Source organism: Lates calcarifer, linkage group LG5, assembly GCF_001640805.2.
Source record: "Lates calcarifer isolate ASB-BC8 linkage group LG5, TLL_Latcal_v3, whole genome shotgun sequence".
Classification (NCBI taxonomy): Eukaryota; Metazoa; Chordata; class Actinopteri; family Centropomidae; genus Lates; species Lates calcarifer.
In genome coordinates, this window is record NC_066837.1 from 25564386 (window position 1) to 25581146 (window position 16761).

Genomic DNA, 16761 nt, shown 5'->3' on the forward strand with positions numbered 1-16761 from the left:
TTGGGGTTAGTTTGTCCTAGGTGGACAAAATTTGGCACACATATGTAGCATGCCCAGATGTATAAAAAAGTCTCCTGGAGCCCCACCCTAAATCCAACACGAAGTCAGCGATTTTGACGGGAAGATGGAAAATTAATTAATTGCCCTTTTCAGGGGATATACTTGAACAAACTTGTCCTAAACGCTTTATTAGATCAACGTCAAAGTTGGCTTCTCTCATATTAAGACCTAGACAATGTTAAATTGTGGAGCTTCAAAGTTTTCATCAGAGGGCGTGTCCGTGGTGGGGCAGCAAATTTTCATGTCTCAGACAAAATTTGAATTTTAATTTTGAAACAGGTTTGGGCCAAATACGCATCTCAGACTTTATCTGAAAGTGCCAAACCTGATAGTGGAGTGCTTTATTACATGGAAAAAGAAGGAGGTCTGGATAGTTGTTTAATATTAACAAAACTTTTTTTTAGCATCTTTACAAGACATTAAAATTCACTGTAATAGCGACACACAATATATCAACACATTTCTGTTGTAGCAGATTATGAACACATACACACACCCACACAACCAAATGGTCACGTCCAACTTTGCACCGGTGTCAGCCAGACTGTTTCACCCTCTTCCTCCTTCCCTTGAATCCCACCAGCTTGCAGCTCTGCTGATGAAGTGGTAAGTTTTAGCTTTCTAATTTAGCTTTTGTTTCTAGCTTAGGTAATTGTTAGTGTCAGTGCCTTTTAAAAAATAATTAACTACTGCTTTACAAGTCCCTTTACCATATAAATTAATGTTAACAGTTTTGGGAGCAATTTGTAATGGTTCGGGAGCTAATGTTTGTTTAAATAAAGCCAACAATTAATTACGTTTTGCATCAGACAACAACCTAACTTTATACTTTCATGCATTTAACAATGCATGAAGCCTGGTGAGTGAATGATAAATGCAACGCTAAACTGCAACATTCAAATATCACACTGTGTGAAATGAAGGTTCAACTTTGAATAATTTATTCAGTTTTGCCTTTAATTTTACACATCACATAGCATCCACTGTAAGCTGAGGATCTTTGTTCCCAAGTGCCCACATACAGCTGTGACGTCACTCAGATAATTAACTGTTTTGGGCTTTTGAAAAGTTTTATAAAGATTAAAAGTCCATGACTTAAAAACATAGAACAGAAAGAGTCATAATTGATTATGTTTATAGCTGGAGGTGTCTCTTTTACAATGGTGGCCTATGGAGAAAATGCTTTTTGGGCCCCAGGGGGATTTTTCGTTGCGGTACCACAAGTGGCCAGTGGAAAAAATTGGCTACAAGGCTGAGCGGCAGCACCGTATCCAGCTCTCATAATACATCCGTGTTGGCTACACACAGTCCAGAGAGGAGCTAGCTGTCCTGCTAGCTTGCTCTGTGACAAGTAACTCGTAACTATAATCAGTGAATCAGCAGATTTAACAGTTTACGTTTTGTGGTTTACCCCAGACTCCAGCAATTTCAGACACATCTAAACGTATATCCTTTAAGTATCAAGAAAGTTCATGCCACACACACTTATGTAAATGTATATATGACACCTAGAATTGATTTTAAAAATGCTTTCTCATAGATACAGTAGGCCTACCTCTATTTCTATGTGCTGTCTAATAATCTGTGCAGACGTTTAGCTCTGATGATGTAGTATATGAAAGGTAGAGACTTTGCTGTCACTTTGTACAATATATACAAAATTTTCTACATGCCAGATAGTTTTTAACAGACACAAACGTTTGAATAACACTGAAGGATTTGTTTATTGTATTCATTTATATTAATAAAATACTAAAATAGTCACACATATTACTGAATATTAGTATCACTAGCCCCAGCATGTTCTATTTTAATATTCAAAATGTTTCATATCTCACAAATTTGTCTTTCAGATTCTTCACATGATGACAACCTTTCCTCCAGAGGAGTTGTGTCCAGTGTTAGGTCTTCATCATTAAATGTTCTCCAAGTATGTTAATGTTTTATAGCGTTATTTGATGTGAAATATGTTTATATTCACTCAGATTATAATAATGTGGAAATTTCACAGCTACTTACCTAAGGTGGCCAAACAATTTAAATATTTTTGTCCTCCTAGAAGTCCCTATTTTATATTTTATGTTTTCATATAATAAATGCAATGCAATAAATAATAAATGGGTGTGTTTTTGATGGGTGTGGGGGGTGGTTGATTAGTTACTAAAAATAAAAATAGAAATAAAAATTAAAAACAGGATACGGTTAGCGGATCCAAACCGCATTTGGTCCAGATGAGATATGTTTTTTTATTACGGAACCTGGCCAGCTTGCGGCCGAATCCATTGCAGATCCGCAATCCAGACCTGCATATTTGGACCATTGTGTGTTTGGATTAAGGACCAGATCCATTTGCCAGATCCATGCCAAATGGTGACGTACATCTGTGCCTTCTTTGGTCTGGTATCCAGTTGCTATCTGGGTGAACACATCTATGTGCCAGTTTTCAGTCATAGTGCAACCTACTGGCAACCAGTAATACTCAGGATGTGACTTGTTATTCTTTAATAGGGAGATGCACATGATTGTGTATGTAGGTGCGTGGGGGGGAGTCCCACCAAGTCCCACCAACATCCCCAGCGGGCACAAGATAGTGAGGGCCCAATCAATGCTGCTTGCAACTTTAATTTTATATATGTTTTTCAACCCACAATGGCTGAAGGAGGAGAAGAGTACAATGGCTCTGTTGTAGAGGTTATCTGCGTGTCTCAGTTCCAACAATAAGTCCTTTTCTGTCACCATGGAGGCTAATGTTGAAAGTCTGCCCAGTTGTATTTCTCGCCCAAGTTTTTTTTTTATTTGCTTTAGGGCTGAGAATGTCTGCTCGACAGAAGCAGTTTTTATTATTTGTCTACAGATAATCAGCAGTTTCGGTGAGTAAAATGCGTTTTACCTATATTTTTATTGTTTACATTTTGTCATTTTATTAGTTAATATTGATGCTTCTGCTGGAGATGATGTATGTGGCTCAGCTGTGGCTGCAGTATTTGGAGACCTATTGAATTATGTTAATTGGGATTTTATAGCATTGCTTTACTAATTTCATTTATTTTGGCTACATGACATACCTGTCTGTGATGCAAATTTCTGTTATGCTGTATTTATGTATATTGTTGATGGTTTCTATAGCCATGACATCATAATGACGGTATTAGGGTTTATTCGGGTAGGACACCAGTGAAGGCCTATGTGTGAATGCATGTGCATGGCCTGCCACTGATTATGACGTTACAAATTGGTTACAGTGATCTTGTTGGCAAACAGTTATACAATTTACATATCCTGCAGACACAGAGAAACAATAGAATTAACTGAACTGAGTTCTGGCCACCTGTAAAATTCAAGTCCAAGATCCACTCTGATTTTTTGACTCTTAAACTTCTAATACCTCTGCTATAGTCACAAGCTAATTGCTACCTTTATTTGTCTGCTATTTGGTGGTGGACAGGAAGTGTATACTTGGTTTATTGGAGCTTTTATAACTGAAAACAGCTTCTGCATCTGGAAACAATGATGAGGGAGGCGAGAGTGAACTAAAATAATAAGAAATTTTGCAAACCTCAAAACCAAAAGAACAAGCTAAAAGATGCAAAGACAGTCTGTAGAATGAAGGGGAACTACACAGATGATCATGGGCACCACTCTCTTATAAGGTACCTTTAGTGGGCTAATTGTTTTTCACCACTAGATGATGATGTTGTAGCACAAAGACTAAACATTGTTGCCACCCAGCCATATAACACATTTAGAGCAATTAACCACTTGTGACCAATCACATATTTTGGATGTTTGATCTCATGATATAAATAAATCAGTCAATCAAAATGTGTAATGCTGCTGTGAAACTGTAAAATAGATTTATTGCATGTTACCTGTTTGTGGACGTCCACTGAGTACTGCATAACCTGGATGAGGTCCCTTGAAACTTTCCACAAAGTCATAGATAAATGTAATAGTACTCTGGCCTGGAAGCACAAGCACACGCTTTAGAAGGAGCATCTTCAAACTTTGGATGAACCAAAAGCTCTGGGAATAAATACTACTGATAAGTAGTATATTTGCTTTAATAAATATTACTGATAAGTAGTATATTTACTTTAATCTGCAAATCAAGCTGTGTGTAAGAAGACAGAATTTCAACAGTGCTTTTACATAGAAAGGGATTGTGTAACTGACCTGTAACTTTGAGAGTATATGGTTGGTTAGACTTGATGTTGAGCTGCCAGGTTCCTGTCAGCTTGTCAGCACTGAGACGAATTCTCCTCAGGTTACCAACTGTCTTAATAGTCCCCAGTTTACCACTGGCCTCAGTGTTGCTCTGGCTCACACCTGGAAATGTTTAGCATTCATTCATTATGGTCATAAAGATCTATCACAACAGTGTTCTCTAGAAGAAAGACAGACATCCAACAAGTCTAAAACACATGACTCAAACAGTGCAAACATTGCACTGAGACTGACGAACTACCTGCAGGGTTGGTCAGTGTGAAAGTAATGGATGTTCCTGTGATGTAGATGGTGACGTTTTGGAGAGATTCATCCAACATGAAGGGAAAGGTCTCCTGCTTCCCAGGGTGCCTTGCTCTTTGAAGAACTGTAACCTAAGGCAGAGGTAACAGCAAGAGAAAAACTAATGTTTTCAATTCTTCAAACTGGTCCAACCACTAAGTCCTGCTACATATAGTATATACTATATAGTATGAACCAGTAGAACTGCAGAGTCCTACTAGAGCTGAAGTAGAGGTGTCAATGATGATATCTGTGGCCTCAGGCAGTTGTCTCTTGGACACCTGGATGGCCTGGCCACCAGAGGCCAGAGCCAGGTCTTTGTAATCGTCAAAGGAAGCAGCTCTGATGGAACGACGGCGCCTCCTACTTGCCCCAGTCATGAGATATGACACCTACAGACATAAGATTTAAGTTAAATTCACTTAAACAGACTTAGTGAACACTGGTTGTCACTGGTGTCAGTCAGTATTTACCGTTGACTTGGTTCTCCTGATGAGAGCAGCAATCGTGTCCTTTAGGGCAATGTCTTTGGCTATGGCATCAGTGAAAACATAGATGTAGGACAAGGCTGGGGCACCAGTCAGAGCCAACTGGAGAGCCAAAATAATGGACCTGATCAGTTCATCCTGAACCACAACAGTCTTTCAGCGATCCATAAAAATATCTATACAATTTTTCTCTAATGAATCCATCCTAGTTACAGTATTACAATATCATCGCTTTAGTACCTGAAGTCCCGACAGGCACATCTCAGGGATATCTCCCCCTCCTGTCGCTTTGAGTTTAGAGATTTCTTTTTTCATCTTATCAGGGTCTGTTGTCCTGATCATAGGCCCAAAACCTGAGTAAAAAAGACACAGAAAATGTTTCCTTTAATCCTAAGGAACTACTGTGACTGTATACAGATTTACAGTAAGCACATGATTCTACTTTAAAACAGATCATACAATAAAATGCACTTCTAACAGTTTCCTAAACATGGCCAGTAGGGTAGAAGAGTTCATACTGGGGTCATTGAAGGGCACCAGGATGTACTCGGAGGGTTCATCCTGTGTTCCTTTTTTGCTGTCAATGATTTCATAAACAACCGCCCTGGCTTCATCGATATCATCAGACATACTACCGGTAGTGTCAATAACAAAGCACACAACAGATGAGCGGGCAATCCCCATCATTCTATGAGAAAGAAAGAGAGAATGTTTCTTTATATCCTATGGTACAATTTTCATTAATGCACAAGTAAATATTTTTCATATCTAACTGTGATACCTCAGAAAGTCATTGTCCCCGACAGCTAACCGGATGTCCTCTAGCAACTGGAGACTTGCAGCTACAGCTGCATTCACAGCAGCAGTATGGAAGGCCACATTGTCAGAGCGACGTTCATCTTTGTTGATGCCACCACGAGGAACTGTTGTACTAGTCAGGTCACCTTCGCCTCCATGGCTACATTTACCTGGTTCAAGACAGAAGGGACAGGTCAAACTGGATCATGATTCAAAATGATTATTACAGGTGCCTTGTGCCTGTGCTCTATGCTCAAGTGTTCTTTTATAGGTAGATTGATCTGCCTTGTGCAATTTAATTTAATGTTTGTATTGTACTCTAGTCAGAACAAACATGATTTCACATAACTATTTCATGAGTGTTACATCTGGAATTACATCAGGTTGATCTGTAAGAGTAGCATTGATCTATATAAATGACTTCATTCTAAATGCTTTTTAAAAAATTTAATCAGCATTCTAGCAATAATAAAATATATTTGTTTAACCTGCTTTAAACTATAGTAAGTGAGAAACTGTATGGTTTTGTCTTCTTTCTTCTGCTGCTTTTTTCAAGTCATATATCCAAGGAATAATGGTCTTGAATGTTGACTAGCTGTGGAATTTAACTCCCTCCTTGAGGTCAGTTAAAACTGTATTTATCTTATGTGGTGGATTTTGACAAGGCATCTGCACACCCTGTAGTGGTAATATCTATGTATTTAGATATGCCTATGGAGATACGTTTGCCAGTGATACCTTTCGGCTTGGCAGAAGAGAATATTCCCATGTAGCCTGATGTAAGTTTCTTCTCTTTCAGGATGTTGGGGAGGATGGGATTAGGGCATGTTCCACTGGCACAGTCACTGCAGGTGGCAGTGTTGACATCTGCATAAGCAAAGTGCAAACAAGATACAGGATAAACAATGCATTTATCTCCAGACCAAGGTAAGTAGGCATTGCTTCATTTCACAACTTGACAGTTGCTGTTTGAAGTAGCAAGTTGGGAGTGTTTTAGTTTTCATAACGGCATTATTCCACAGCCAGGTAAAACAGTAGTTTCCCAGCCAATAATTTAGTTTAATAGTTCTTAATTTAGCACAATAATTGGACTAATATCTGAAAGCTGTGTAGTTATCTGATATTAATACCAACCAGCCAATCAGAACTAAACAACACACTCTGCTCTTTGGACTACAGATATGCTCCCAGATGGAGTTTTACCCAACCTACAACTGTATGAAAATTGTCTACTCTATGACACTATACTCAACCCAGAGAAATATATACATGCTCCTCCTATTGTTATGCCAGATATACAAATGCTCATACACACACCTGCTAGGTTTTCCAGTGGCAGATCTGGGCGTATGAGGTTGATGTATGGCTCTGTGTATCCCAGCTCCACCCAGTTACTGTGGCTGTAGAAGTCCTGATAATACATGGAAACACATTTACAACCTGTCCTCCATTCTGTGCCTGTTTGTTTTTCTACTTCATTTCTCAGTTTTCCCTTTAACTTCTTTATGCCTAGTTGCACTTTCACCTGGAGTGTATGAAGAACTTTGCCCAGTGTTTCCCTGGCAGCCTGGAAGTTCTCCCAACGAACGTTAGTCTTAATGGCAACCATGCCCTCTGTGATTAGGCGTCGTCCCCCCAGGAAGTCCTCTGAGTTGAAATGGTGTGGCGCACTGAAAGAATTTTTCACAAGTAATTACTTGATTTCTGTACAGGCAAGTCATAAAACTGGTAAAGCTTTACAGCATACACTGCCCCATTATTTTATTGCTGTTAAATAACAAATAAAAAAGCTGTTAAATAACAGCAATAAAATAATAGCTTTTTTATTTTTTTCGATCTACCTGTTGACAAAGTCACGGTCTACCAGTCCATGCTGGTTCTTGATTTCTTGAAGAGCAGAGTTAAACTTAGCACCTGACACCTCTCCTTTTGCTGTGGGTCCTAGACAGGCCTTAACCAACTCCTCAGGAGAGGAACCCTGGAGGGAGAAAGACTGTTAGCCTTAAGAGAACCGTGTTTGTCTCAAAGAGTATGATAGAGTGGTTAAAAAATGAGGGAGCTTATCACTACCTATCAGTGCTCATCTCTGCTTTTATATAAAAATGACTCCCCTAAGTCCCCACTACATGCTGGCTTGCTTAAATGAGAAAATTGATGCCATTGTTTCTTCCGTATGCTAAATATGAAGCTACCATCAGCAGCCATTTGGGTTAGCTAAGCGTAACAACTGGAAACAGAGGGGAAGACCTATCCTGGCATTGCCCACTGCTAACAAAATTCTCATGTGACGCTAAGCTAATGGCTGCTGGTTGTATGCAAGAAAGGGAATAAGCTAATTTCCCAAAAATATGGCATGGAACATGAAACATTTATCTAGTGTATTCTGTATATGTTTTCCCTTTTATATTTATATATACATATATATATTTGATTTATATCGTATTCGTCCATGTGGATGAATGTGTATTGCTCTGTGTGTGTGTGGTTCTGCATGTTGTGTGACTAGGTTTGTGCTGTCTTGCACATTCATTATCTTAAATCCTACCGTGGGTTTGAATTCATGACCAGCTGCCTCAGCCACCGCCCGACATGTTTCCGTCACTTTTTGCAATAGAGCTGTACCTGTGATGCTGATATGAGTGAACGCCCCACCCCCGATGGGGACAGAGGCTACAGCGGGCCCTGCCATCAGGGCCAAACTCAGTAGGACTGTTCCCAACCCTGAAGTCATGCCTAATCTACAGGGAGAGAAAAAATTACTCATTATCAGGTTAGTTAACTGAGACATGCTGGAAAAGGACTGTAAATCCATTTGGGTCAGTTGATGTTCCACAACTTCAAATGTTCCTGGAAGATATCTAGTATAAGTGCATTTCTTCAAATTAAACAGCATTAGAATAAGCATTTATATTTTACATTTGTTTCTGGTTTAAATTTGGTTCAATTATTTGTACCTGTATGAACATACTGTATATAAATAATATTTTCATGTGATATATTTTCCTATTAGTTGTATGTTCCAGTTCATCCCTGTCACCGTGACCTGTGTCCAGGACAAACAGGACTTACCAGGGAACTGGGATGGATTATGGTCTTAACTGTGCTGAGGTCAGAATATTTTGTCAGAATGTTTTGTCCTTATCTTGTTTAGTTTTAGCTGTTTAGTTTAGTTTGTTCTTTCTCTCTCCATGATAAATATTCTGTAAGAATGATTAAAGCACAGGTATAAAATTTACTGCACAAATTAAATATAAGTAAACTGCTTCCACAGCTTTAGTTGACTATTTTCCTAAAAAATTACAGATTTGACATTTAATTAGGTACACTGACTCATCTTGATATGACAGGTGTTGACTGTTTCTGGAGGAAGTATAAAACCAGGTTGATATGACATTATAAAACAAACGTCTTTCCCTAGAGGTCACATTAGGTTATTTTCCAGTGTTACATTTAAAGTTACAAACATAAAATGAGGTTATTAATTAACAGGGCAAAAAGGTGTCTCATTGCATCTGCCCAAAAGGCCCCTTACAAGAAAAAGCCTGATGCCCTGCCTTAAGAACCCTTTTACATGTACAGTAATCAGACCACCATCTGAACCTCATCCCATCTCCTCCCAGATCAACAGATGTGGGTTGGAACATGGCTGAAAAGGGGAGAGAGATTATTTATCTTGAAAAGGGACTAAAGTGAAAATGAAGGATGGAGAGGGAGAAATAAGTAGGAACTTAAGGAGAATTTAGTATTGTACAAAAGTTTTATATATACAGAGCTTGTGCATCTCTTGGTACCTGTGTTCTTGACTTTTTCTATATATTTTGATCAAAATGTTTTTAAGACTGTTCTAAAAAAAACTGTTGGAAGTATTTGACCCCTAAATTAAGTGGAACCTGCATTACTAGATTTTGCCACTTGGGGGCAGTGTGACACGCTGTGTCAATGTCACATTATTACCTTAAAAGGTTGATATAACAGACTTGATAGCAAATGACACACCCAGCAGACACAACATTAGCATTCCTTTTGAATTGTGTTTGTGTTCACCTGAGGAATTTAAGTCCAATATTCAGTCCTCTTTTTGTTTGGTCTCCTGAAGGAAATACCCAAGGGAAATACCTGGCACTTTAGCTCCTTAATTCTACACTATGTTTACCACAGATGTCCTGTATGTAATGGGAGTAGACTAACTAACTAAACTAATCAAAATATGGCCAAGTGCAAATCACAGGAGCTGAAACAACACAACAATCTCTAAAATACTCCTAGTTAAAAACAATTTTGTGCTGTGAAATTTATATTGAATAATGTGCAAATTTAGCAAGTTTACTGCATAAGGAACAAAGGAGTTTTTACCCATATTGTACTTGAACTTGGGTACTCTGAATCATCTGCCTGAGGGAAGAGTTTCAAACTCACAGAGAAGGGGCTGATCTGAGCAGTCTAGAATAGAACTGGCTTAGTGGAGGACCTGCTGGTTCAAGACGGCCATCAGGTGGGTCTGTGGGGCACCTATCACCTTGCCAGCCACCTTCACAATGCGGCTCACATGATTTTTATCCTTGATGTTCAAGTTACAGTACCACGCAATAATATAGAATGTGAAAACAGGTTGGTTAAAGGACTTGTAGGACAAGGACATCATTTTACTGTCTACATTAAAAACAAGTAACTTCCTCAGAAGGTACAAACGTTGCCAATGCCTCCTACAGACTGCTTCAGAATTAGCATCAAATTTCAGTTTTTGGTCAATGACTGTCTCAAGGTACATTGTTCAACAAATTCAATGCCAGTTCTTTTGATGAAGGTCTGAGATGCTGTTTGGAATGACTTCTTTCTAAAATCAGTGACCATATCTTTGGTCTTTATGGTGTTTAATTGGAGGAAGGCATCATCGCCACCACATGAAAAAACTCATCCACCCCATGCTTGCCTCTACAGTCATTGGTGTAAAGACTGTACAGCAAAGGAGACAGTCCACAGCCCTGTGGAGAGTCATTTGAGGAGAACAGACATTTTGACAGGGAGCCATTAACTCTCACCCTCTGAGACCTGCATGTTAAAAAATCTACAATCCAACCTATAAGATTTACATCAAGATTAGAATTAGTAAGCAGTTCCCTTGCTAAAATCCTGACAGTGTGAGTACAAATACAGAAAATCCTGTACCCAATGAGAGCCAACATTGTAATATTCAAATACAATGATAAATACAGTGAGCTACCAGGTAGGTAATATTTGAATGTTGATATTGTGCCTGAAAAAAGATCATGACTGTTGGCTAATGACACAGAAGATGTCTGTGTGAAAATATGTCTGTAGACAGACTTTGCTTTGTTGATGCAGTGTATAATCATGGAGATTACAGCATAGTCTTAACAGTGTCAGTGTCAGAGGAACTAGTTCACACAAGTCCAGCCCTGTCATGACGATGTAAGACAGCCAAAAACATCTTACACATATCATAATTCAGTCTCTGTGACTTCCTGTTGTTCCCTCTTTTTCATATGAAATGTTCCTGTGCCTCTGTCATTTCCTGTACTAGAATATCAGTGCATTTACATCCATCTTCACACACTCTCTCACTCACCAAATTTATGGTGGATATGTATCTATGTGTGTGTGTGTGTGTGTGTGTTTGTGTGTGGGCGGGGCGGGTGGGGGGGGGGGGGGGGGGGGGGGGGGGGGGGGGGGGTCAGGGGTGTGGTAGGGATTCAGTGGGTGTCTCCATAACAGCAGAGCTGAAGAAAGTGACAGAACTGGAGGGATGAGTGTCTGTGACAGTACGGTGAAGGGAACAGAACAGGAACAGAAATTTATAAAAGATTTTGTACTCTCTCTCTGCTCTGTGAGGGTAACACAACATCTAGGTGAGTGCTGTTACCTAAACTTCTACATGAATTCAGTTCACAGCATCATGATGATTTACCTTGGTTGTGATTACATTATTGTTAAGTTCTGTTTTTGATGGTCTATAACTATTGCTATAGTCATTAGTGTTATAATGATCCTGACTTTTAATGATTTGGATCTAATTCTTGGATTAAGCAGTTATTATATTTTGCTGTTGTTGTTGTTGTTGTAGATCTCCTCTTCCCCATGCTGCCCTAATATTCCCACAGTTTTTTTCTATTATGTTTAATTGACAGCTCAGTTTTCTTATTCAAGCATGGTGACACTGGACTCAGTCATACAGTAAACATACATAAAGTGCACTACTACAGTTTTTAAATATGTAAAGTTGGCCAGGTACTAAAGTACACTAAACCATGATACACAACTCTATGTTCATAAAATTGAATCCAGTCATCTGCTTCTCATGTTATTCAAGTTCTCAGCGTTTCATTTTAAAAGCAGCTGTCACACCAAAGCATTTACAACTCAAGTTTTGTTTGAGCAGAAACATCTGCTGACAAGTGACAATATATGCAATACTTAATGAAGAAGCGGTCTCTCTCAGCATTGGGTCACGGATAGATTTACTCACATGTCTGAATTCATGTGCAGACACGGTGCTGTGTTTACATCATTATCTCATCTAGACAGTCAATGTATGAGAATGTGACTAAGTAAGTGACTGTGGCTGTATGTAAGAATACAGTGGTAACATTTAATTTTGAAGAGTCAGATTTTTTAATAATTAGATATCCCACGTCAGTTACTTCTTGTATTTAACTCTGAAGCATACCCGATATAACTACAACTGACCTACAAAATTATAACCAGTTTTTACACTGTTGTATCACCTGATAATGTGTTCTGTAGGTTAGCTGAAACAACAGATATAGCTCCATAAATTAGCTCTGCTAATATTAGCTCATGTAAGTGCTGCTAACATGCTACTGTACACTTACATTACATTACTCATTTGGCAGACGATCTCATTCAAAGTGACTTACAAGTGAAGAACAACACTCAAGCATCAGTGAATTAGGAGTAAGCACTAAGCATTAAATCTGTTCAATTAGACAAAGGACAAGGAGACCAAGTGAAGAAGTGCCCAGAAAGTATGGTGTTAGAGGTCTTAGGTGCCCTCAGTTGAAACAAGTCTTCGAGAGATTCTTTAAGTTACATGTAGGTAATTTATCCTCACCTTCAGATACAACCCATAGGAGCATACCAGCAACAGGTGAACTGGACCTTTGTTATCATGGTAACAATAGGTAGGCAGTTGAAATTATGGCTAGATCAGGTTTGGTAAGGTTTAGGCACAAAAACTACTTTGTTATGTTTAGGAAAATTTGGTAGGTTTAGGAAAATTTGTGATTTGGATTCAAATAAATACTGCTTTAAGGCTAGAGGACCTTCAGTTATAAACACACAGTTAAGATTGCATTTACTTTTGTTGGCTGACCCATTCAACCTCCCCAACCTCCTCCAAATGCAGGCTTTGTCTCCCTATTTACAACATCACCTGACTTCCTCTTTTGCTTTTGCTTCTGTCATAATTCATAATAATAATAGCGATTGGCCTAATAGTAAAATGTAACTAAGGGTCATAATAAGCTGCTGGAACAGACAACCTACAGTGTTGTTTTTTTTTACAGGACAGTCTCATATGCAGACCACATGTATCACCTAAACTAGCTCTTTTATTTAAAGTTGTCCTCTTTTCACTTACATTCCCTAGCATTGGTAACCAGAATCCAACAAAAAGTGACCGGCTCTGCTTCCTCTCTATAGGTAAGCTATGATGCGCTAAGCACTATCACACAAGCCGAGTACCAAGTATTGTCGTCTTGTTCTCAGGTGTTGTGCGTCTCAGAACAAAAGCTCTGGACGTTTTTTGTCAGTTATCAGGTCTTGCAGCAATAAAAACACTGCAACATACAGTCACTACCAACCATGTAGCCCCACAGGTCTGTCTGCATAATTCTCGGGACTCACCAGTTAGCCAACTGCTGCCAGCCTCAAAGCTAATACCACTTAACTCCAACAACCAATATCCTTGCTATTATATTGATTTATCACTGACTCGTTATTTCTTGGTGACAAGCAGACCTTGGTTACATCCCCCACTCCATGGAGACACTCATGGATGCTTTGCAGTGGTAGATAGCTTTTCATTCTGAACAGATCTCTGCCATTAAAATATAAGTTTGAAAAACAGCATCTTAAATAAGGTTTGGCTTCCTTCATGTCTTTGTCTTTTGACTGACTTACCAATCCTGGTAGTCTCAGCCAAGGTGAATACTACAAAGTGGTTATTATCTCAGTGAAAGAGATTCATAGATTGATAAATGCTTTCACCCTTGCAACCGTCTGCCCATATCTGAGAAATCCATTCCTAGGTTGTATTGCTTAACTAAATGTGTCATTGCTCAAGAGCTGGTATGTGGTTAGACCACAGCAACAGGCCTCAACATGTTTTTATCAAAAGGATTTTTTTTTTTCATTTGGTTTTCAAGAGAATGAGGTAAAGAAGAACTGTATACCCATAAATTATTTTTGTCATTATGTAACTTCAAAGGCTTTAGAGCAGTTCATGTACAGTTAAACAGAGGAGTTTAGCTGAATAGTAATTAAACAAAGGCGTAAGCTTTTCATGAAGAATAATGTAGGATTGTTGTTTTAATTCTCATAATTATCTACTTAATTGCAATTAATAAGGTTTTCTTTACAATTTCCTCATCAGTGAAGTAGATTGGTAAAGATTAACAAGCGAAACAATTATGGCACCTGTTTGATTTACTCATAATATATGAGGAAGTGGTGATTTATCAGTGGTCTACATGCAAAAACATGTCTACTAGTCATAATATCACCATCAACATCATCCACGGCATTCCTGTAAGATATTGTTTTTGGAATTTCCTTCCACTGTAAACAACCATGAGCATGCATTAATAAAACATCAGCTTCTGCTGTAAGTAACACATACAAAGCAAGAAGAGGCTTACGAGTAGAGATATTGTTTTTTCAGGGCTGATACCGATTATTTGTAGTCAAGGAGCCGATGTTCATTTGCAGTAAAAGAGAAAATATTGACGTCAAATTTTTGAATAATACAAACTCCATCAGATTTGCAACATGTTAAAGGTTTTTTTTCTTATCTTTTTTATCAATAGACATCTTTGTTTTAAAATTCTAACAAAAAGTGCAGGTAGCTCCCAGGCTCAGCAGTTAAACTATAAAGTTAAATGAAAACTTAAACAAATAAATAGCTCCCTAAAGTTTTCTACAATAAATAAAGTTTTCCAAAATTTCAATATTACTGAAATGTTATTTGATCTTTCACTTATCTTTTAAGGTCAAACAAAACAAAAGTGCAGGGAGTTCCCAGGGTCAGCAGCATCTCTTAGCTCGGAGCAAAACTTTTTCTCCACTCTTGCCATGTGTGTGTGAGCACTGTGCATGCACAGCTTTCACTGCTGATTGGCTGTTACCCGTGCTGTGGCTCTGCATGTAACCAATCAGATGGTGCTGTGGGTGGGACAATGATGGAGACAGATTAGTGACTACAGACAGAGAGGCACGGCTGCATCAGAGCCAAAATAACCCAGTTTAAATTGATATCTTATTGGCCATCGGATTAAAAAAAAAGGTTGATGCAGATATGTACTCTCTCTGCTCTGTGAGGGTAACACTGGTGCATCTGATTTCAGTCCATTTCCATTAATGTCTAAGCACTGTTTTTTTTGTTCTCTTTCAGAGCAGTTATGTCAAACTCCACAAACAATGAGCTCTTCTGCCCACTGCTACAGGAAATGCGGGGGCACAAGCCTAACATCAGCACAGAGGTCAATCTGGTGGTGGTTTGTATCCACGGTCTGGTCTCCTGCCTTGGGATTTTGGAGAATGCCCTGGTCCTCTGGGTGGTTGGCTTCCGCCTGCGGCACCGCACTGTAGCCTCTGTCTGGGTTCTCAACCTAGCCATGTCTGACTTCCTGGCACATTGACGCTCCCCCTCTTCACCTCTTACCTTTACCACTCCCATAGCTGGGAGCTTGGCGGCCCACTCTGCAAAATACAGGCTTCCATCTTCTTCCTAAACATGTTTGTGTCAGCCTTCCTACTGGCAGCCATTTCACTGGACCGCTTACTTCTGGTGGTGAAGCCAGTGTGGAGCCAGAATCATCGGTCAGTGGCAGGAGCGTGGAAGGTGTGTCTATTGGTTTGGTTTTGGGCAGCAATTAATACATTACCTTACACCGTGTTCCGCTCAGTTACTCAGAAACTGTATCCAGGGTACTTGTGCTATCATAATTTTGCCTTGATTTTATCCTCTCAAGCTACTCTGGAGAGAGATTGCAAAGTGAGGCAGGCAGCAACAGCCATCTCCAAGTTGCTGCTAGCATTCATCTTTCCCCTGATGTTGATTGCAGGGAGCTACATCCAAATAGCTCTCATCCTAAGGAACAGGAGTAAGAAAAGGACGCAGAGCACCACCAGGTTAACTGATGAACTGATTGTGTCCAACAAAGATGGAGCATCAGGAACTACAAATACCCCAAATACCACAAAAATTATAAATATCCTTCTCAAGCCTCGGGCCTCTAGTCCATCTTTGACACCTACTACCTTGTTCACTACCACCTCTAATCAGACCAATCAGGGCCAGCTGTCCCAGAGCTTCATCAAAATGGTGACATTTGTGATCGCAGCATTTGCACTGTGCTGGGCTCCCTATCACATCTTCTGCATGATTGAAGTGACAGCCAGTATTGGAAAGACAATCTCAGCTTAGTGGAGAAGGGGTTGCCCCTAGCTACAACCATTGCTTTCTTGAATCCAGTGTTGAACCCCATTCTATATGCCTTCAGTTGCCCAAACTTTTGTGTGAGAATACGACAGAGTCTGGGAGCAGTGTTTGATGGACTGGTAGAAGGCAAGGGGGGTTCCTGATGGTCCAGGAAAAGTATAAGAGCTCATATTAGACGGAAAAGCAGTCGAGATGTGAACCTTGCAACAC

General features: G+C 39.3%; 2 protein-coding genes and 1 pseudogene across 5 annotated transcripts in view; 2 read left to right on the forward strand and 1 right to left on the reverse strand.

Moving 5' to 3' along the window:
* LOC108874558 (von Willebrand factor A domain-containing protein 7) overlaps positions 1-16761 on the reverse strand; it is an 81646-nt gene that overhangs the window by 2491 nt on the left and 62394 nt on the right. Inside the window, exons 2-14 of one of the 2 annotated variants that reach the window (XM_051070830.1) lie at positions 8398-8590; positions 7694-7830; positions 7378-7522; positions 7170-7263; positions 6591-6719; positions 5836-6022; positions 5573-5742; positions 5295-5407; positions 5040-5156; positions 4785-4958; positions 4526-4658; positions 4234-4386; positions 3930-4022 (exon numbers count right to left, since the gene is read on the reverse strand). The exons of the other annotated variant lie outside the window; for it this stretch is intronic. Coding sequence (XP_050926787.1) covers positions 3930-4022; positions 4234-4386; positions 4526-4658; positions 4785-4958; positions 5040-5156; positions 5295-5407; positions 5573-5742; positions 5836-6022; positions 6591-6719; positions 7170-7263; positions 7378-7522; positions 7694-7830; positions 8398-8583 — 1831 coding nt within the window. The 5' untranslated portion in view covers positions 8584-8590. The remainder of the gene's footprint in view (positions 1-3929; positions 4023-4233; positions 4387-4525; positions 4659-4784; positions 4959-5039; positions 5157-5294; positions 5408-5572; positions 5743-5835; positions 6023-6590; positions 6720-7169; positions 7264-7377; positions 7523-7693; positions 7831-8397; positions 8591-16761) is intronic. 2 annotated transcript variants of the gene reach the window in all.
* The window catches only part of LOC108900147 (prostaglandin D2 receptor 2), a 65938-nt gene continuing 60746 nt past the window's right edge, over positions 11570-16761 (forward strand). For 2 of the 3 annotated variants that reach the window (XM_051070835.1, XM_051070838.1), the window contains exon 1: positions 11570-11719. The gene's annotated coding sequence lies outside the window, so the exon portion shown is untranslated. The remainder of the gene's footprint in view (positions 11720-16761) is intronic. The other variant, XM_051070836.1, reaches the window with a different exon arrangement.
* Positions 12471-16503, forward strand: LOC108874554 (prostaglandin D2 receptor 2-like; annotated as a pseudogene).